General features: G+C 31.4%; 3 protein-coding genes across 4 annotated transcripts; 2 read left to right on the top strand and 1 right to left on the bottom strand.

Annotated features, from left to right (window-relative positions):
- The first annotated feature begins 2,378 nt into the window (after positions 1 to 2,378).
- Positions 2,379 to 8,083, top strand: LOC105638955 (DUF630 family protein, putative (DUF630 and DUF632)). Of its 2 annotated transcripts, XM_012222871.4 has the most exons (5): positions 2,379 to 2,684; positions 2,963 to 4,536; positions 4,892 to 5,091; positions 5,515 to 5,738; positions 6,697 to 8,083. In XM_012222871.4, exons 2-5 carry the CDS (start codon positions 3,066 to 3,068, stop codon positions 7,484 to 7,486), a joined length of 2,685 nt encoding a protein of 894 aa, XP_012078261.1. In that variant the 5' UTR covers positions 2,379 to 2,684; positions 2,963 to 3,065; the 3' UTR covers positions 7,487 to 8,083. The 2 variants fall into 2 exon arrangements, with proteins under 2 accessions (XP_012078261.1, XP_020536908.1); XM_020681249.3 differs by lacking the exon at positions 2,379 to 2,684 and having other exon boundaries at positions 2,724 to 4,536.
- A 2,281-nt stretch (positions 8,084 to 10,364) lies between these two features.
- Positions 10,365 to 14,782, top strand: PDIL1-1 (PDI-like 1-1). The gene is given in 10 exon segments (NM_001308700.1): positions 10,365 to 10,534; positions 11,396 to 11,426; positions 11,538 to 11,825; positions 11,935 to 12,123; positions 12,206 to 12,331; positions 12,666 to 12,803; positions 12,891 to 13,010; positions 13,134 to 13,251; positions 13,611 to 13,723; positions 14,561 to 14,782. Coding segments are annotated over 10 exon segments (1,515 nt in total).
- A 1,482-nt stretch (positions 14,783 to 16,264) lies between these two features.
- Positions 16,265 to 19,659, bottom strand: LOC105638952 (two-component response regulator ORR3). The gene is made up of 5 exons (XM_012222869.4): positions 19,034 to 19,659; positions 18,678 to 18,784; positions 17,281 to 17,358; positions 17,002 to 17,069; positions 16,265 to 16,664 (listed from the first exon to the last, which is right to left on the bottom strand). Exons 1-5 carry the CDS (start codon positions 19,179 to 19,181, stop codon positions 16,397 to 16,399), a joined length of 669 nt encoding a protein of 222 aa, XP_012078259.1. The 5' UTR covers positions 19,182 to 19,659; the 3' UTR covers positions 16,265 to 16,396.
- Between the last annotated feature and the right edge of the window lie 2,546 nt (positions 19,660 to 22,205).

Raw genomic sequence — 22,205 nt, 5'->3', positions numbered from 1 at the left:
AACGATATTTATATTAAGGACTTAAGTTTCCATGTGTATAACTTACAACAGCATGAGCAAAATTAAAATCCGTAATAAATTTCAGATTCCAAACACGGCACAAGTAAAATTAAAATCGGAAATGCAATTGTCTGCAAACTTCACGCCCTAAACGTGGATGCAACCGGACGCGGGAGTTGGATAAGTCTAACTTAAGAATTTGAGCAGCAAATTACAAAAACGCCACGCAGACATTCATATGGTGCAGGGCTGGTCGACGTGTGTCTGACTCAAACTTAGCGTATTTTGCCGGTGGGGAGAGGGAGCCATCATAACTGCAACCTGCCTACCTAATACCTTCAATTATTCACACTATTAGATTAAGCACCATTTTTTATTTTCCCTTCTCTCATATTTTAATTTAAATTACATAATTTTATAGTTTTTCTATTTTAATAATTATTTTCCTCTGCCATTCAAATTTTAATTATACGTTATTTCTTTTTTCAATGCTAAAAGAAAAATTATTTATTTGCTGTGAATTAATAGTTCGAAAATTTTAAAAATCTAATTAATTAGTAGGTGAACTTATTTTTGTATTATAAGGTTTAATAAACCTCAACAAAGTTTTGGGCATAATCCTATGCGATACTGGCAAATTTTCTCTCTTGAATTAGCTAATCCTAGTTATCGTTTATGTGCCAACATGATTTTATTTTGAATTTTACGAGGGATCAATTGAGAAAAATACATTAATATTTAAGGTGAATTGAGAAAAAAAAAGAAAAAAAAGAGGTCAATTGACTCATTTGATACTATACATTCTGGTGGCTATAACAATGTATCAAGTAACTAGAAATTAGACGCATTAGGTCAGTGGGGGCATGCCTATAATATTATTTTATATATAAATTCATAAAAATGATTTGGTAATTTTGTGTCTAAAAATAATAATAATAATAATAATAATAATAATGTGTATAAAGTTAAAGTTAAACCCTAATTTTGTTTTTTAAATTTACAATTTATTATTTTATTTTATTTTGCCTTTTTTTTTAATGTTAAAAGATATAAAATCTCAATAAAAGTTTATAACGGGAGACAAATATTTAAACTTTTACCATTAAAAATCTAAATGCAAATTAAGAAATGCTAAAACCACTTCTTGCTATTGAACTCCTTTTCCTTTTCTTTTTGTTTATATGTATTATAGTAAATGCTTTTAAAAAGCAAGAGAGCATAGAATACTATCTTTGGTGACATTTTGTTAAGATGTTCTCTTTCTATATATATATATATATATATATATATATATATATATAATGGATGTTATATTTTATTTTTTATCTCTTTTATTTTTTAACGTATAAAAAAGGAAAAAAGAAAATAATGATTTAAGTTGTGAGAAATAATAAGAAATCCAAAGAATATGATGAAGAAATAAAAAGATCTATAGTCTATATATATATATATATATGAGGAAAAAATTTATGAAATGAGGACATCCAATCAAATTGCATTTAATGTGTGGCAGCAATAACGCCCCTAGCTAGCAATAGCATTATTGTTGTCATGAAATTAACATTGCTCATATAAATGTTGAACATCATTTATAATATTCTATAACAAATTAATCTTTAGGACAGGTACAAGGAATTAGGAAATTAAGTATAGATCCAAAATGGCATCACCAAAATTTTTGTTTGGTGATGCTATTGCTATTACAAATTGATTCATACATTTTAGGCTCTTAACTTAAAATTTTTAAGAAAAATTTTTATAAGAAAAATTCACGCCTTTTATTTTTATAAGTCCACCTATTAAACTCTTCAATTAATAAAATTACATTTATTTCACATCTCAATTTGTGAAATTGCTATTTAGTGAACATAATTTATAATTTTTAAAATAGTGGATATATGTTATTATGTTTAATAAATGTGATTTTATATATCTTTTAATATAAATTATTAAATATTTCACATGTTTTAAAATATAAATCATTTAAAATTTTTATACGAAAATTAAGGAAATCATTAATTCTATTAAATTATAACGAAATAAAAGGTAATTTATCTCAAAATCAATATTAAAAAATAAATAAATAATACATTAAAAATATATCATTTATTACTCTTTAAAATATTTTATATTAAGAATAAAATATCACCTTATAAATCCACTTATATTTTAAAATAAAAGACGTAATAGTTTCTATATCTTTTAATCTTTCTATGTATTTAATATAACTTTATTTTATTTAATATTTTAAAAGTATATATCGAATATGTAAGAAAAAAATAATATTGTAGACCACCAACCAACTGATTCCTTTTTATCAAAAAGGACCATGAGATTTGATTTTTAATTAAAAAAAGGAAAACGACCTGAAAATGGTAGCAGTAATAATAATGACAGGGTCCGTTACCAATGGCGGGTTCCACGAGCCTTCTTCTTTCTCCGAAACTCTGAATTCTGTACACAGAAGAGGAACACCGGAACCCCAAACCCCAACCTTTTCTTCCAATTACTGACAGATCCTTAAAACCCTATCACGCATCTCTATGTATCATTCATTTTTACACTGCTAAACAACAAACTTACATATCTAAGTTTCATCAAAAATATTTCCAGAGCTCTCTCTCTCTCTCTCTCCCTCCTTCCCTTGTATGGACGGTCCCCTCTCAATCTCACCAATTTCAACGGTCAGATTTCTCTCTCTTTCTTCCATGCACGATTCTCACTGTTTTATTACTATACGTGTGCTCAATTTTTTACCTGTCTGTCTGTCTGTCTATGTATTTGTTCATGCATGATAGCTCTGTTTCTAGTCCTTTCATGGTTTTTCTCATTTAATTGAAAAAAGATTTCTACTTTTCATCTCTAATCTCTCTTTTTCTAGCCTATCTCACTTTACTTTTTTTCTTTCTTGGATCTATCGTTACTCACAATGCTTCCTTTTCCTCTCCATTTGTATGGTCAGGGTTTCGAAGTAGCATCATCACCATGAAAGCTATATCTATGCTGTTTCTCTCTCAATTGACTCAATTGGGTTTGCTCTTATCCGTTTTGTTTTGGGTTCTGCTATGGGCTGTGGAGGATCCAAGGTCGATGATTTGCCACTGGTAACTCGTTGCAGAGAGCGTAAAGAACTTATTAAGGCTGCATCTGATCACCGTTATGCCCTCGCTGCCGCTCATGTCTTGTATTTCCACGCTTTAAGGGATGTTGGCGATGCAATTAGTAGATTCGTTGACGAGGAGCTCGTGATCGCATCTTCTTCGTCTCCTGGTTCCCCTGTTTTGATATTACCTTCCAGAGAAGGGAAATCAAAGCCGAAATCAAAAGATTCTTCCACATCGACGTCGATTTCGCATTCTATAGACGGAAGTAGTCGTCGTCATCATCATAATCATCATAATAATCATCATAATAATAAGAGCAAAAACAGAGAGGAAGAAGAGGACAGTGAAGATTCGCATTTGCATTTGTCATCTGGGTCGGATTTGGACTCTGATTCGGGTCATATTCATATCCATGATACGCCTGAAGAAGGAGAAGAGCAGCAACGAGGAGTACCTTCAACTACTTACGGTTTTGATGATTATCCTCATCGCGAGAATTGGGGTTACAATAATACTGGAGAAAATCCAAATCCATATCCATATCCATATCTATATTCGGACCCGTATCCGCATCCCTTCTCCAATCCTTATCCCAATATGTATTACATGAAGAAGTCAGCCACTCCGACAAAGACGGTGGCGTATGAGGATCCAACTGTAAATGGGTATTCGAGTTATTATGAAAATGGTGGGTATTTCGGGTACCCGATGATGGGTTCACAGCAGATGGAGCCGAGTCCTCAAAGGCCACCACCGGCCCCGCCATCTCCGCCGAGAGTATCCGCGTGGGACTTTCTTAATGTGTTCGACACGTATGATAACGATGCTGGTGGTGGCTATCCGGCTTTTTACTCGGCAGGAAGATACGGGTACGGGTCGATTTCAAGTAGTCCGGATTCAAAAGAGGTGAGGGAAAGGGAAGGGATTCCTGATTTGGAAGATGAAACAGAGCAAGAAGTGATAAAAGAAGTTAACAATGAAAAGAAGAAAGGAAAAGATGAAATAAATGTGAATGGCAAATTCAAATTCAATGAAGAAGTCAATAAGAATTTTGGAGAGGGTACCTCGAAATCGGTACCAGTTCATAGCGGCAATGAAAGTATAGACTCAGTTAAAGGTAAAGACATTAAGAGCAGTACTAGTCCTGATACATTTCGCAGTCCTGAGAGTATTGTTTCTAAAAGTCCTGGTGAGGAGTCTGTCAGGAAAAAAGGAGTGAGCTTTGAAGTTGAGGAGGCATCTACTATGGATGTTGAATCTTCAAAACCTAGCAGCTTAACTACATTATCAGTTCACAGCTCTAGGGATCTCCAAGAAGTGGTGAAGGAAATAAGAGATGAATTTGAGACTGCCTCTAGTTATGGAAGAGAGGTTGCTTCATTGCTTGAGGTGAGCAAGTTGCCTTACCAGCGAAGAACCACCTTGCTTAAAGGTAGTATTTTTCATCTATTTGTTTTATTTTCATCCCATTGTCGTGCATTTCTTTTATAAATTTTCGTGATTGCTCACTGTTATGTCCTCAATAATGCTTTTGGGTTTGTTCTTGTTGCTTTTGGGTATGCCATGGTCTAGTTCCTCTGTTATTTCATTGAAGATCACTCGATAGGATGTGAAATATTGAGCTTAATATAGACTTGAAAGTTTTTACAGGATCTAATGTGTCCCTGTTGGGCTTCTCATCAAATGGTCTTTATTGGAGAAGTTTCGTAGTTAGGAATATTGGAGTCTGTTGTTTCAATCGATTATATTGAATGTTTATGGCGATGTATTTACATGCCTCTATGCAGTGATTTTCTCCCGGATCTTGTTTCTGGTGTCATCACACCCTCCCACCAGGCCATCTGTACAAATCTCTTCTAGGGCAATGAAAATGGCAAAAGCATACTCTGGAGAACCTGGGAACGATCTTGACATCAAGTCTAGAAATTTGTCATCTACTCTAGATAAACTTTATGAGTGGGAGAAGAAACTATACAAAGAAGTTAAGGTATGAAAGCATTAAAAACAACTTAAATTTCATCTTTTGTTATGCGTAAATATTTATCCAATTTTTAATTTTGAAGTCAATGCCTAGTAAAGAGCTTCTGAGTTATGAATAAATTTGGTCTATTGGACCTGCTCATTTGATTTGGAATATTAACATTTCAATTTTCCCCTTCTTTTTAACATGGAATTCACCAATTTGTTTGTTATCTCTCTTCTTTTCTCTTTGGGGTGCTTAACGTGGACTTATACAGAGTTTTATTCTCTTCCTCGTGCCCAAACTGAATTTGTGTAAAGAAGAAAAATTAAAGGAAAAATGCTTTGTTCTTCTTTCTATGTGGTGAATTATTATTTGAGGTTGCTTTTATATATCTTTAATTGCATTAGAATCTTTCTTACTATGTCTAGGTGTTTCTGCTGATTTTAGGATGAAGAAAGGCTACGAGTTATTTATGAAAAACAGTGCAGGCGATTAAGACATTTAGATGAACATGGAGCTGAATCTAGTAAAATTGATGCTGCCCAGGCTTCAATAAGGAAGTTGTTAACAAAAATCAATGTTACGATCAGAGCTGTTGATGCTATATCAAGCAAGATACACAAGTTAAGAGATGAAGAATTGCAGCCTCAAATCACTGAATTGATTCATGGGTACTTAACTGCATTACGTCTTGATCTATTAGATGTTTTTAGCCATTTGATGTTCATGATTTACATTATATATTCATGTTTAGGTAACATATAGACACGCGCATGCACACACACACACACACACACATACCCACCCCATGCCAGCCCTTGTAATAGTAACCTTTCAGTTGTGAATATTCCAGTAAAATATGGTTGCTTTAGTTGTTTCTTGCTGGGAAGTGATGCCTGGAAGGTTAATTTAAAAAGTATTGAAAACATACTGGCACATATACAGAGAACTGTGTGACTCACACACATTATCAGTGCATCTTTTCTGCATTGGCATGAAAATTGATTTGTGGTTTTCTTGGAGTCTGCTGGATGTTTGATCCTTGATTATCCAATACTTATTTGCCTGCTATGGTAATGGTAATATAATATATTTTAAATTTGATCTCAGTGACTGCATGATATGAAAACATCTATTATCGTTTGCATCATACTTCCTCATCTTCTTTGGTTAAATGGCACGTATTCTCCCCCTTTCATGGAGAGACACAAACATTGATGATTCAACAATTCATTTGTTGGATCAAAGTGCTGAACATGCTTAAATTCCTGTACCTTTCCACTGTTTGGATCTAAAATGACAGTATGACACTATCACTAGCGTGCTGGCTATTCCTCATGCAACTAGTCATTCACTGATTATATAGTAATTTAAGAGATGTATGCAATATTTTATTTTATTTTTTACTGCCACGTTGTACTCTTTTCTCGTTTTTATGGGCTCTAAGTGAAAATTGTTACTGTTCAAGACTTTGCTTTTGTTGATATCTATTAATCCTGCAAGTAAATTATGATTTCCTATTTATATTGATTTTGCGGCAAGTCATCCCTAGCATTTTTTGCTGTCAAGTATTGATTTAAAATCCTTTGCTCGTTTGTTTTGGCATAAAAAGTACCTTTTTATGTGCAGGTTGATAAGAATGTGGAAGTCCATGTTGAGATGCCACCAGAAACAGTTCCAAGCTATCATGGAGAGCAAAGTTCAGTCGCTAAAGGCAAACACTGGTTTGCGAAGAGATTCCGGTTTGAGAGCTACTCTTGAACTTGAAACAGAGCTAATGAATTGGTGCACTTGTTTTCACAATTGGGTTAACACTCAAAAATCATATATTGAGTCCTTAAATGAATGGCTCTTAAGGTGCCTTATTATTGAACCTGAAGAAACTGCTGATGGAATAGCACCCTTTTCTCCAAGCAGAATGGGTGCTCCACCTATTTTCATAATTTGCCACGATTGGTATCAAGCAATGGTTAGGATTTCTGAGAAGGCAGTGGAAAATGCCATGCTAGACTTTGCTTCGAACTTACATCAATTATGGGAACGGCAAGACGAGGAGCAGCGGCAAAGGATTAAAGCAGATTACCTAACAAAGGATTTTGAGAAACGTCTAAGGACATTACGCATGGAGAGGGGAAGGCTTGCGGAGCAGGACGCATCATCAGATAAAGCTGTGTCGAAAGTTCCTTCGGAAAGTGGAGTTTCACCCCTAGATGATTTGAAGGTGGATCTGGATTCAATGAGGAAGAAATTAGAAGAAGAGAGAGCCAGGCATAAGGAAGCTACTAAGCAAGTTCACGATGCAGCTTCAGGTAGTTTACAAGCAGGTTTGGTCCCAATTTTTGAGGCTTTGGGAAGCTTCACTTCGGAGGTTTTGAAATCCCACGAGCAAGTCAGACTTCAAAATGCCGGAGGCTTATAGTAAATTCATACATTAGTATAATGCTGCTTTCAGCATTATAAGCTGAGAGTAATTCTCATAGGTTTAGTCTACAATTAACATGGTAGACTGAGTTTGCTTGAGAATTTTTCGTAAGCTGAAGCTTTTTCAAGGAAGGAGCTTGGCATCATAATATGTACAGTTACCATGAGACTTAGAATGGTTAGATCCACCAAGGCGCAGCGAATCTGGGGTGAAAAATTATAGAGAAACAAGTTTTGACAGATTGGAGATTGGAGAACAGCTTTAAACAGGAAAAAGAAAAGGGTAGGATTGTAGGATAACTGTAACAAGGTGAAGGTTCAATTGGAAGAAAATTGTGGTGAAGGTTTTGTTAACTATAATGTGGGTTTTACAATATCCCATGAGTAGAGATATGTAGGGATTTTTGTACAGAAAATTCATTTATTGGTTGATTGGTTGGTGGTGGTGGTATTTGTTGTATCTGGACAGTGTAGGAGGATGATTTCAGGTAGGCTTATTTATGTTTAGATTTCTCAGCTTAGGAAACTTCAAAAATTTTGGATGAAGGATTTGATAATTGTGATATACAGTCCTTTTTTTGGATTGCTTTTGCCATTTCTTCTTCTAACAATACCCTTTCTCAGTTTTTATGGCTTTTTCCTTTTTTTTTTTTTTTTTTTTTTTTTTTTTTTTTTTGTGTTAAAATTGGATATAAAGTCAAAAAATTTTTTACAAGAAAAAGGGAATAAATTATTAAAATGGTCAGGCTTTTTTAAAATGGTAATTATACAAGCTATTGTTTATTTCTAAAAGATAAGTATATTACAATGAAAATAAAAGTTGAAAATTTGACCACCTCTATTTTAAAAAATAAATTATTGGATCTAATTAAAAATATATTTTTTTAATAGTTTATTTATTTATTTATTGAAATGCCCAATCTATGGAGATAATACTCGAAACTATACAATAAGAGATAATTTTTTCTAGACCACACCTAATTAGTTAGATTTTTTTTTTTTAACAGCTTAAATAGTTTATTTTATTTTTAACTAAATTAATAATAATTTCAAAATTGAAATTGTCATTCAAATCTAATCATAATTTCTTATTATCATACTATTAGAAGATGTAAAGTTGATGAAAAAGGTGTCTCGCTTTGTAACCGGCATGCTTGTCCACCCTTAAATTTTAACTAGACCGACTGCAAGTTCTCTATATATTTCTCCAATTCTAAATTATTGCCGGTTGGTAATATCTATGTATAGTTTTTAAATATAAATAATAATATATCTTCAAAAAAAAAATTTTTTTTTCAAACAACTAAATTTCTATTGTTTAATTCTAATATTGAAAACTAGTTAAAAAGTATAAAAAATTTAATTTATAAGATAATAAAAATATTTATAACAATATAAATTTTGTACTTTAAAAAAATTATTTAATATTTAATACGAGAAAATACATAAAAATGATGAATAAATTAATTATTCATTCAAAACACCCCCACCTTCAAATTAATGAGTGCATCCCATTCCTTTGTATCTATCAGATTTTTTTTTTTTTTGGTTAGACATTCGCCAATCATATTAAAAAATGCAAAAAAGAAAAAAGAATTCAAAATCGATCTCAACCGTTGATCTACTATCTTTGTACAGAGAATTACGAGATTAAGAGATCGCGAGATTAGATCTCATACATTGAAAACAATAAACAAAAAAAATATACTAATAATAATCCACCACGTGCAACGAAGTGGGAAAAAGAATTAACGTGTCATTATGTCATTGGTTATATGAAAACTAGTAACCCGAAAGAATTTTTTTATGATGGTGTCTAAAGCAAGTTATATAATTGCAAAATAATGATTTTGATTGTAACAATTTATAATATCGCTTAATAAATCATAAAAAGTTGCTATTTTTTTAAAAATTACTGATTTATAAAATAATCACTCAGATTGCTACTAATATTTTGTAAGACTTTATAAGAATTTTAAAAAAATAAATTTTCTTTTGTAAAGTTATTGGATTACAAAATAATAGTTGTCATAGTCAAAATTAAAAAAATGATTGTATTATGTAAAATGCACAGATTATGAAATAATAATTTTATCTTTAAATATTTTGGTAATAATTTCAAATAACATGCCTTTTATAAAATAATTGGATTGCAATATAAACACCTTTAATAGCCAATATTTTATAATAACTTTAAATAGCTTGTAAAAGATGTCTGAAAAATTGATAATTTACAAAATAATAGATTCAATGATTAATATTTTTAAATATTTTATATAAAGTAATTATTTTTTATAAAATTATGGATTTACAAAATACTAGATATGGTAATAATATTTTATAACATTTAAATATTTTATAAAAGGTAGACTGTTTTTATATAAAAAATAGCAATTTATAAAATAATAAACCCAATTATTAATAGTTTTATAACATTTTTCAAATATTTTTTTAACTCAAGTAAAATGAGAAATTACCTTCATTCTACTTCAAAACTCATCTTAGGAAGCACCAACGCTAAAATACCTTATTTGAATAGTAGATTTCCAATCCGAAGACACTAGCTAAAGAAACTCTTTGAATGCAATATACACTTGCCTTGTAAACAAACATGTGTGTGTGACAAGATTAACCCAATGAAGCGTTTCCACGTGGATTTTTCACCACAAGGAGAGCGAGTAGAGCCTAAAATGTACTCGAGAGGATAAGTCAGAAAAACTCACTCCGCCGTCACGTGCGAGAACCATGTTTGTCGCGTTCTCGCCCTACTCATGTGCGTCCATAAAACCCCCATTCTGTAAAGAGTAACACAGAACAAATATCTAAACTGCAAAAACAGAGAGAGCTTTCTCTCTTTCTTCTTTTTTTCTACCAGAATGGCGTCTAAGGGTTCGATTTGGTCTTGCATGTTTCTGTTCTCTTTAATTGTAGCGATCTCAGCTGGAGAAGGTGAAGAGAAGGAATTCGTGTTGACTTTGGATCACTCCAATTTCACTGACACGATTAGCAAGCACGATTTCATCGTTGTCGAGTTCTACGCGCCTTGGTATGAAATTTGATATTAGAGATGCTAATGGTCGTCTTTTATTTGATTAAAATCTGATCCATTTATAGTCTTATGTGAGATCTCTGTTTCTTTTGCTACTTGTTTTCTTTTTGTCATTTCTGATCTGTTGTCTTTTTTTTTTCTTGATAGATTGAATTTGAATTTTGGGTTTGTTATATGAAATTTAAAGCTGGAGTCTTTCCATTTGAACCGCATGATTTGATTGCATTTCTGATTTATATTTCTGGATTTGATTCTGAAGTTTTGATGACCTGGAGATAATTGCATTGGATCAAATAAAGTGTTCTGGGTTGATACTAGAACTTTTAAGTGATGTGTCTTTCTGGCGAATATTCTATCCTTTTTAGCTCTATTTGACAGGGGATTGAATTCTTAAATGTATCCGCTGTATGAAAAAACCGGGGCTTGTTTATTTTAACTTCAGTTGAGTGTTTGAGACATCCCAGCTACAGCCACTATAGCTACTGAACCACCAGCGAACCACTATTGTTTTCCATTCCTGCAACACCACCCCCCACAACAAAACAAAACATTGCTGTCATTGCTGTAGTTCTTTTGGATTGAAATGTTTCTGATTCATGTCTTATGCATTGACAACCTTACTTTACTAAACTTACTAAACTTAACTTAGTTAAAAGAGTTTCTAAAAGTATTGTTGAGAGCATTTTTTTGAAAGCTATGGCTATTTAGTTTTAGAGAGCAGGAAAACTATATTCATTCCTTGCCTCGAATATAATTTACATCAGATATCCAGAAAAGCTACTTTGAATATGATGCTCCCTTCACATTCCTATAACTTACTTGATCTGAGGATGGAATTCTGATTTCTTATTGTTGCAGGTGTGGCCACTGCAAGAATCTTGCTCCTCAGGTAATAGTTTTATCTTTGTGTAGCGTCTATGGGGAGTTAAGGTTGGTGTTATGGTTTTGACTATTATACATGAGTAACTAAACTGACAACAGAAAATCTTTTTGTTTGTAGTATGAGAAAGCTGCATCCATTTTGGCAAGTCATGACCCTCCAATCTTTTTGGCCAAAGTTGATGCCAATGAGGAGTCTAACAAAGACATCGCATCTCAGTATGATATTAAGGGATTTCCAACTCTCAAAATTTTGAGAAATGGAGGCAAAACAGTTCAAGAATATAAAGGCCCTCGTGAAGCTGATGGCATTGTAGAGTATTTGAAGAAACAAAGCGGTCCTGCTTCTGTTGAATTAAAATCAGCTGAGGAAGCTAGTAATTTCATTGGTGACAAGAAGATAGTTGTTGTACGTATGGCTGTGGTGGCTGCTTCTCTTTTTTTTTTTTTTTTTTATAATTTTTAATTGGTATTTTTTCTGTTATTTAATCTAGTGAGTGTTTTTGGATGTTTTACAGATTGGGGTGTTCCCTAAGTTATCTGGGCAGGAGTTTGAAAACTATCTAGCTGTAGCAGATAAATTACGGTCTGATTATGAGTTTGGTCATACCTTGGATGCAAAACACCTTCCACGCGGTGAGTCGTCCGTGACTGGGCCCCTTGTTAGGCTGTTCAAGCCATTCGATGAACTCTTTGTTGATTTTAAGGTACTGCAACACCTTTAGTATGATCAAATTTGGTATAGATGCTTATAAGAATAAAGGTCTAACTATGTTTAGATTCTTGCAGGATTTTGATTTGGATACATTGGAGAAGTTCATTGAAGAATCTAGCATACCCATTGTGACCCTCTTTAATACTGACCCTAGCAATCACCCTTTTGTCATCAAATTTTTCAATAGTCCTGATGCTAAGGTATAAATGCAAGATACATTTTGCAATAAATGTTAGTTGCCTAAACTCATGTCAGGTTATTGATTTTGTGTTTGTTTTAGTTTGTTTAATCCAAATACGAAACTGATTTTTTGTTGCATACTTCCTTTCATAAATGATGAATTTGATTCAAAATGATAAGGATGTTCTCCTTCTCACGTTTAGCATATTGTAAAGCAATTGACTGTTTCATTGAGCATCATTATCTTCTGTTTGGTTGACATGATTATCTAGTGTCAACACTTGCTTTATCTTTCTTTTTTATCTGGGAGATATTATTGATTATCTTAAGAGACAAATTCTTTGGAATTTGCAGGCAATGTTATTTATGAACTTCAGCGGTGAAGCTGCTGATTCTTTCAAAACTAAATATCATGAAGTTGCTCAGAAATACAAAGGAGAGGGCATAGTCTTTCTGTTGGGAGATGTAGATGCTAGTCAAGGTGCCTTCCAGGTGAGGTCTTTGGTTTGCTGACCACTTTTTGGTTCATGTTAGTTGAATTTTCTTTTATGTCACGAATTGTTTGGTTTGAATGAGCAGTATTTTGGACTCAAAGAGGATCAAGTGCCTCTCATAATCCTACAAACAAATGAAGGACAAAAATATCTGAAGCAACACTTGGAACCTGATCATATTGCTCCTTGGGTGAAGGAATACAAGGTAATGTTTTGATCATGTATTCAATATGTGCTCTTCATTTTTAAGTAATGAAATTGGACTACTAGTATAAGTTTTCATTCCCTGGTGGTGTGATGAGGAATTCCTTTATTTAAACCTTTGCAGGAAGGCAAGGTGCTACCATTCAAGAAATCTGAACCTATCCCGGAAGTTAACAATGAGCCTGTGAAAGTTGTGGTGGCTGATAGTCTCCAGGACATTGTTTTCAACTCTGGAAAAAACGGTCTGTAATAGTAATTTATGTTTTTATTATGTTATTAAGATAAGATGTGCTGCTGTTTTCTCATTTTTATTGCTTACTAAGTTCTTTGTGGTGTTATTTTAGTTTTATTGTCCAATAATATCATGAGTAGTTATGATTTATGAATGAGAAGTGTTTATATTCTATTTTAGTTATGTTTTATGTTCCATGGATTAAAAAAAATTGTAGCCAATTTACTTTTTTCTTTTTCTATTGAATCTTAAGGTAATTTCATGGAAATGTTTCAATTGGATAATCTACTGTCTTTCATTTAATTCCACTGTTTATTTTATTTGTTCCATAGACTTACATGTAACATGGTGGCATGATGTATTCTGCAGTTCTTCTAGAGTTTTATGCTCCATGGTGTGGACACTGTAAAAAATTGGCTCCAATCTTGGATGAAGTTGCCGTCTCATACCAAAATGATCCTGATGTAGTCATTGCAAAGCTTGTAAGTATTGTTTATCTGCCTGGTTCAAGATCTGATGGATAATGTTTTTATTTCTAGAAAACAGGAAAGAATAGAATTCTAGAAAGATTAGCATTGATGGAGTTGCTCGTTGAAATCTTTTCGTAATGATACTAGATAACTACTCCTGCTTGCACTATTAGGGTCGGTTATGTGTTCGGAAGATAAGATTCCCATCATCATATCTATGCTGCAAACAGCCAACTGTAATTTTATTTTCAGCATCATCCAGTGTTATTTTCTTGCATTCTCATATCAGATTTCTAATATATAAATTTAAACTCTGAACTTTGGCCAATTCTCCTTATGGTCTCCTAAACTTTGTGGGAGTGTAATCATAGCCATGCATTTTCACATTTCGGTAATAATTATACCCCTCATTAAAATGCAATAACTTTGAAGAGTTTAATCATAATCTTGTACTTTCATTTTTCATTTTTGCAAGAGTTCAATTATGACTCTTCACTTTCATATTTCATTAGATTTTGGTATCATTGAAATGTGAAAGTGTAGGGTTATAATGCCTCCGCTGCAAAGTTTAGGGGCCACAAGGACAATCACCTAAAATACATGATCAGATTTATGCATTATGCCTTATATCGAAGGATACAAGGTGTGGGTCAGAGTAAATAAGTAAAAGCATTTCTACCTTTGATTCACATATTGCTGTACACCATCTCCAACAGTTAAAAGGTTTTGCCTGTTTTAACTTGGTCTGCATTTATTACTGTGATATGGTCTTCTCTTTGAGCTTTACATAAAATATTTGTTATAAGATGTGTACTTAACTATGTATTCTACATTTTCTCCTCGCCTCAGGATGCAACTGCAAATGATATCCCGAGTGATACCTTTGATGTCAAGGGATATCCCACAGTATACTTCAGGTCTTCAAGTGGGAATTTGGTGCAGTATGATGGGGATAGGACGAAAGAAGATATTATTGATTTCATCGAAAAGAATCGGGACCAAGATAAAGTTCCCCAGCAACAAGATAAAGAAACCCTGCAAGAATCAGAAGAGACAAAGGATGAGCTCTAAATCTTGTATCAATTTTGAGCTTAGTGTACTACTAAAAGTTATGTCAGAAATCAGAATAATCAGTTAGTTTACTTAGCCCCTTTATGGTTAGTAAAAAAATAACTTCACCGTGTAAGCTGAGTTTTTCCGTTTAATATATTACTGGATTCTTCATGTTTTTCCTCAAGTAATTGCTCTATAGACCCACCGGAAGCAAGCAATTATGGTCCTTCAAATTTTTGAGAGATGGACCTTAATTGTATATATGTTTCCTGCACTGCATTTGCATGTTTATTAGGTCGATAGATTTTATTGTGAAGGTTCTGCTGCGTCCTATTAGAGATTCGTGTTCTTGTGAAGTGGTATGGTATGAAAAAAAAAATGGAGATTAAATTTTATAGATTTGAATATATTTAAATCAAATTTTATTAATAAAATGTGAAATTTTCAAATAAATTTTATTAAACTTAAAAATCTAAAGTTTTTTGATAAAGTTCTTCCTTCTCTCAACTTTTAAAAATTTTAATATTAAGGGTATTTTAAGAATAAAAAATAAACGAATTTTCAATTTATTAATTTATTTCAATAAAAAAATTTCATTTATAAATTTTAAAATTTTGAGTTGGTTTATACTAATCCGAGCTCATTTATATCAAACAAAGTGGTAGTCTCGTTCGGACAGGTAGCTAATGCTATTTGGTTGGTGATTGACTATTCTAAGTGTTAGTATCGAGATTTTTCACTCCCTTCCCTTCAAAAGCAGCTGCGAAGTCACCAACCTTAATCCTTTGTACAAAACTGATGTAACTATGAACACTACAGCGCGGCTTTGTTCTATCTAAAGAGGAAGTTTTGTTAAGATTTAGGGTTTCAGTCGATGGGACAATATGTAGAATATGAATCTTCTTTTTTTTGATCGACAAACGATGCGCAGTTTTCCTGGAAGCAATTAGTTGAACCACAGAAAGCCTCCTGACAACTTTTTTAGATGACCCATTCTGAGTATACAATTTGAATGCGATTAAACGACTACAAGCGGATTATTCAAAGATCGTGTTTTGAGAAAACGACTGCTTTTTGTAGAATTTACAGTCTGCGTATACAATTTAAAAGCAACTACGCGCATTCATGAAGGACCGTCTTTTGAAGTAATTATTAAAAATTAAAACGACTTTCAAACGCGTGCAATCTGAATGCAGTAACACTTGTCGTTCTGCTACTTTTCAAGTCAAACAACTTTTCGCCTTCTCCGTTTGTTTTTTATGATAATACAATTTAATAAAAAAATGGTGAGTATATTCGAAGCTAAACTTCAGTTTAAACATGGAGATTTTTTAAGAAGAAAACTGTAATTGGAATAGATAAATTTAATAAGGGGTGTCAAGTGATATTTTTCCATTTTAAACAGTGTTATTGATCTGGAAATAACACTCCCTTTTTATTTGAAATATGTCTCCTTAACAAAATTAAAGAAAATTTTCCATGAAAAAAGAAACCGTGGAATTTATGAAACTCAGAGAAATCTGTTAAGCTCCTATTTTACTCTTTGAAAAATCTCACACCCAAGATTATATAAAGCCATGTACATAGTTAGAAAAACTATGTAATATTATAAATGATAGTAGCTAGTTATAGCTAAATCTGTACAACTGCAAGTCCCATTTTTGGTCTTCTCTCTGGGGGCTCTTCAGATTCAGACATTGCCTTCCTCTTGCTATTATTATTATTGTTGTTGTTGTTGTTATTGCTGCTGTTATTCTTTTCCATCTCAATTCCATTTTTTTCATCAATTGCTTCTTTACAAGATTGGTCAAGGGATTTTAGAAGATGAGGCTGCAGTTTCTGCATATCTGACAGTTGAAGAGGCTTCAACAAGAATTCCTCAGCTCCTCCTTCCAAGCACCTAATAAATCATAAATATTGATCTACATAATAATAGTAAATTTTGCATTGAGGTGTAAGTAAACTCAATTTCGTATAATATATACATTGAAATATTTTCAAATACGAGATTAGGGTTTGAATCTTTAACTTTCTATACTGCATGACCAACGCTGGGTTATGACATTTGAGATTTAGGTCTTTTAGAAAATTATTTTAAAGTTTTTATTATAAAACATATCGATATTAATTTGTATTAATTTCAAAATAAGTCTAAAATAATAAATATGAGTTACCCATATTTTTATTCTTGACTCAAAATGGAGCAACAGAAGATGAGGAAGTATAAAGACACTTACATGCTGATTCTAGAAGGTATATTTTCTGATGACATAACAACAACTGGGACATCTTTCCAAGAAGAACCCTGAAGAGTGAAGAAGAAGATGAAGAACATTTATTAGAAAAGCTCATTCTGCAAGTCTTGCACCATTTGATCCATAGTGCATGTGAATAAGGATTAAAACCGAATCTTCTTAATTAATTTTTTTTTATCTAACCTAATAAATTAATTATAAAAAAAAAACACATTAGAAAAAGTAGATATCAAGGGAATTAAAAAGGTAATGATAATTTACCTTGACCCTTTTTAGCAAGTCATAACCACTCATCCCAGGCATGCAATAGTCTGTCATGATCAAATTGACCTTCATCCCCTATCATTTCAAGTAAAATATATATAAATAAAATGTCATAATTAAGGAGAATAATTAAATTTCTTTTAGAATTTTTACATCTCCTCATTGCCTATTGAAGAGGGCAAAAGCAGTGCATTGCATATATAGGCATGTTAGTTACTCAAATGGGCCAAAAGTGGAAAAAGAACAATGAAGAGGAAAAGACCATAAAATATTAAGTGAGAAACAAAAAAGAAAAAGAAAAAAGAGATCTTCAGCTTCTATATCAAGATTATAAATGTAGTGGATAACTCTAATAAAAGACACCTCAAGACAACAAAAGTAGCAAAAAGAGGAAGCAATAGGAAACAAGCAACTTTGGATTGTATCTTACTTCACCTTCAATTGCATTACCCAAAAAGATTAATGTATTTTGGTGCATTACAAAACAAACCAAACCAATAATTTTGAAAAAAAAAAAAAAAAATCTAACAAACACTTCAAATTCTATTATACATTAGATTTCACTATTATATATACAAATGATCTCATTTTTGGTCCATATATAAATAAAAAAAGATAATAATTTTATATGTTACTCTGTGAATTTATCATATGCATTGAATCAAAAAGACGAATTCAGTAAAATCAAACGGTGATTGTTAATGAGAAAAAAATGCGTAAAAGATATCGTTGATCCAAGAAATGTTTTCCATGGTGAATCTTTGATGCAGATCATGTTGATATTTTGCAAGACAAAGTGAAATATGCAGGATTAAAGGGCGACATTATGATTAACATATAAATGTAGCTTTTTTCTTTCTTATATATATATATATATATAAATGTTAAGAATCCTATATTAGTATTTTGATTTTCTCAGTTAATTAACAGTACCTTTCTCCAATCTAGGATTCATCGTACAATCTCTCCATATCACTGATAGATTAATAATGGAAATTGTGGTCCATCACCAGAGATTAATGAATTTAATTATCTAATTAATATCTTTGCATTTATATTATATTTTTATAATTAATATTTCCCGAGAATTATTTTAACGCACACAAATGTGAAAGAAACAGTTGCAGACTTTACTTCAAGAACCATTACTTCATAAACATTGAACAGAAAAACACAATATCTATTTCTTTTTTGCATAATTATACATTAAAATAAATGCCTAGCACTTGGACAACATTAACATGTACTGATTTGTTTTTTCTTTTTTCTTGGCTAAATTGTATCGAGGTTTTGACTGTATGTATAATATTTTCCTGGAAAATTTCCTATTCCAAAGAAGAAAAGGTGAAGAGACAGAAAGAGACAGACACATATTGAGTTGAGAGAGAACTCACCTCTTGTTGAGTTGATTGGGAGGAGGAAGAATCAGTAGATGGATTTTCTAGGTTATCAAGCAACCCCAGATATTCCAATGCTTTATTTCCGGAGTCCACACAAGTTACTGCATATACATATATAAGTAGAAACAACATCAAGAAAGAACAAGAAACATAAACATATATATATATATACACACACAAAGAACACAAAAGACTTGACGCAGTATTGTAAGCAAAAAACTGTACCTTGATAATTGATACCATGTATTAGGAATCGTAACAGTAATGAAGATTCTAAGAACAAGAACCTAACTGGATATACAAATTAAACATTCAATGTGGAATTAATAATAGATAGAAAGATAAATTACCTTGGTAAGAAGAATTTCTAAGCAATCTTTCTAAAAGCTTCCTATCAATAACACTATCATCCACAGCCAACACATGAAAATGTTGTTGCTGTCGTTCTTCTTCTTGATTTTCAATATCTTCATCAATATCTGACGGTTTCTTCTCCATTTATCAAGAAAATGGTACTAAAAACACAAATTATATTCAATTCTTGCCTCCTCCTCCTCTTCTTCTTCTTCTCCTTCTATATATTAATTCTTTATATCACAACACAAACAAGAACCCTTTACATATAAAGATAGATAGTCAAAGAGGAAGAGAGAGCAGAAAAGAGAGTGAAGAAGGTATGTCTATGTAAGTTATATCCGTGGGTTTTTATTAAGTAGGTGAGATCCTAAGCAAATAGAAGATATTATTATTATTTTTCAGAACAGCTTTAGTGCTATTTTTCTTTCTTTTCTTACTTTCTTTTTTCTTTTCTTGCAGAGAGAAGGAGGAAGAGAGAGAGAGAAATGAAATGTTATTGTTATGGTTTTTATGTTTTTTTCCTGCCATGATCTCTCCCTAGATTCTCTCTTACCGTGTTGGTACAACCACTCATATTTTCTCTCTCTCTTTCTCACTTTCTTTCTTTCTTTCTTTCTTTCTTTTTTCTTGCTTTGGGTTTTGTTTGATTGCTAAGGAAAATCGAGAGAAGATCTTAATTTGTTCCCATTAGTCACGATGGTGTAAAAGAGTTAGATTTTGGTAGGATTGGATATATACGAAATTGAAAAAAAAAAAAAAAATAAAAAAAGTGGTTAAGGTTATTTATAACTAACTATTTAAATTAATTAAACAATTATTTAATTTTTCCTTCTTTAAATATTTGATTGAAAATTACTCTTTCGTTAAATTGCCTGATAATTAGGTCTTTGGTTGTATTAAATTAAAGCAAGATGCTTCCAACTAACAAATAGTAACTAACTAAGATGTGATATCTCATAATAAATAATTAATTTTAAGAGATTACTTATAGATCAATTTTTATGTCGTATTATATCATTTAAAGATGTCAAGCAATTCTGATCAATAGTGGATCATTTTACTTTAAGATGTCATTAATACTTTTGATAAAATTATGTTTTTTCTTCAGAAATATTTTTTGCACTCTTCTATTTTTGAATTGTTTAGAAAAAATCATTAAATAGAAAATATTTTTTTAGTTGGAAGAAAAATGAAGTAATTTTAAAAAGAAAATGAATTTCTCTCCTGCATGTAAAATAATTTTCAAACATTACCAATTTCTTAAAACTTTATAAATATATATTTATTATTAATTTATTAATCATCGATCATCGTCACCATTGATCATTGGTAATCACCAATCACCACCAACAATCACAGGTGACCACTTGTTGCCACGACTATTATAATTTATGATTTTTATATATTTTTTCATATTTCATAATAAATTTTTAAATATAAAATTTATATAATTCTAAATATTTTGTGGTTTTATAATTAATTTTAAATAATTTTTCATATTGCAAATGACTTAACTAATTTCCCTTAAAAAATATTTTTTAACAATAAATTATTTTTGAGTTTTCCTCACAAAATCTTAAGTGGAGGAGGAATTTTAACCATTTCATTTCATTCCGACTAATGTTAGTTTTAAGTGAGTTTTTTAATATAAGTAGAATAAAAATATTCATAAATGAATTAAAAATACGAATGTACGTCAGTTAAAAAAAAAGAATCATTAAGAAATATAAAAAAATCCAAAAATAGAAAAAAAAAAACAGTTGTTTTATTAAATTTGTTCTGATAAAAAAGAAAAGGCCACATCAGATAACGGTAACTGTGACACCATTGCTTATATCATTCTTAAAGTGGCCGAACAGTCATCAGGTATCAAATCCAATGTCCATCACTGCTTCGTGCAACGCTGTAAATGCATTGACAGATTGACCAAACTATAAATATTCCATCTCTAATTTCCTCACAATAAAAAAAAAAAAAAAAAAAAAAAAGAAGATAAAACAACAGTACGAACCTTTTGGGATCTGATATTCTGATTAGGTAGGGGAAAAAATTCTTTTTTTTTTTTTTATTTTTTTTGAAAAACATTGTTTTTAAAAGTAACATAACAGCATTGTTTAGTAGGATAAATGTTTGAGTCTTGCTAAATGGCACCTGCAGTGAAATAATCTGTTTACATATACAATTACATTCTTAAGAGGATACTAGTAATGCCAAAATAGTTTAAAATTATCAATGACATTACGATTTTTTCACCTCGTTTGCATTGCATTGCGACTCTCTCTGACATAAGTTGTGCTAAAAAAGTTTTTCATAAAAATTTTTAGACTTAAACTAGGAAAACTTTTTTATGTATTGACTTGTTAATTTCACTTTAAAACGACTTTTATACTCTAGACATTTTGATCTTATCGATTTATTTGTAAATACCTCTTAATAGCATATAAGGGTCTAAACAGTAAATTAGAGCACCTTAAACTTATTGATCTATTGCAATTGCATCCTAAAAGCAAATAAGATTAGATTTTTGAATAAAATAATATACAGCTATCCAAACTATTGAGTTTGGGCTAAGTTAACCTAATACCTAAGCTTAATTAAATACAAAGCGCATTGTTCCAATTAAAAGGGAAACAAGTGCTATAACTCAAGTAAATAAGGAAATCAAGATTGGGATTTTGATTTTAATTTTATTTTTTGATATCTAATTTACTTTTAGAATATAATTGCAACCGGATTAAGAAATTTAAGGTCCCATTATATAAAAATCATTTCAAAATGACACTACAATAAGTTTGTAATTTGGACCAAGTTTTTATGAATGAAAAATGTTAAAATTCACCTCAAAGTCAAATGTTAATGAGCTTTAATTAATTAATATTTTTTATACAATATTTTCTCAATAATAATTCAATTAGTAATATGAAATAAACTCTAATAAAATAGGATTCTGATTTCCCGGTCAAAAAAGTAAAATTTAAAATTAAAAAAAAAAAAAAAAAATAGTAATCTTTCTAGAGCAAATAGACTAACACAGTGAGAGGCCCAACGCCCAACATCATAATTAAGATTTTGAGTACTGAAAAGGGTGAGGATAAATCCGGGACCACATTTTTTGGGTATAGAATTTGTAGAGAAAAGGAATCACTCTTCTCTTGTAATAATAGT

This window comes from Jatropha curcas, chromosome 9 (assembly GCF_041381405.1).
Source record: "Jatropha curcas cultivar XTBG-Jc1 chromosome 9, XTBG_Jcur_1.0, whole genome shotgun sequence".
Taxonomy (NCBI): Eukaryota; Viridiplantae; Streptophyta; class Magnoliopsida; order Malpighiales; family Euphorbiaceae; genus Jatropha; species Jatropha curcas.
The sequence above is the reverse complement of the archived record's forward strand: the minus strand, read 5'-3'. Positions and strand labels throughout refer to the sequence as shown.

Bases quoted from the DNA above. Each gene is read 5' to 3' on its own strand.
- LOC105638955 (XM_012222871.4), top strand. From the start codon at position 3,066: ATGGGCTGTGGAGGATCCAAGGTCGATGATTTGCCACTGGTAACTCGT. The intron at 4,537-4,891 runs GTAGTATTTTTC...GCCTCTATGCAG, and splicing joins AAGAACCACCTTGCTTAAAG to TGATTTTCTCCCGGATCTTG. The intron at 5,092-5,514 runs GTATGAAAGCAT...TGCTGATTTTAG, and splicing joins AACTATACAAAGAAGTTAAG to GATGAAGAAAGGCTACGAGT.
- LOC105638952 (XM_012222869.4), bottom strand. From the start codon at position 19,181: ATGGAGAAGAAACCGTCAGATATTGATGAAGATATTGAAAATCAAGAA. The intron at 17,070-17,280 runs GTAAATTATCAT...TTCACTCTTCAG, and splicing joins ACTTGCTAAAAAGGGTCAAG to GGTTCTTCTTGGAAAGATGT. The intron at 16,665-17,001 runs GTAAGTGTCTTT...ATGATTTATTAG, and splicing joins ATACCTTCTAGAATCAGCAT to GTGCTTGGAAGGAGGAGCTG.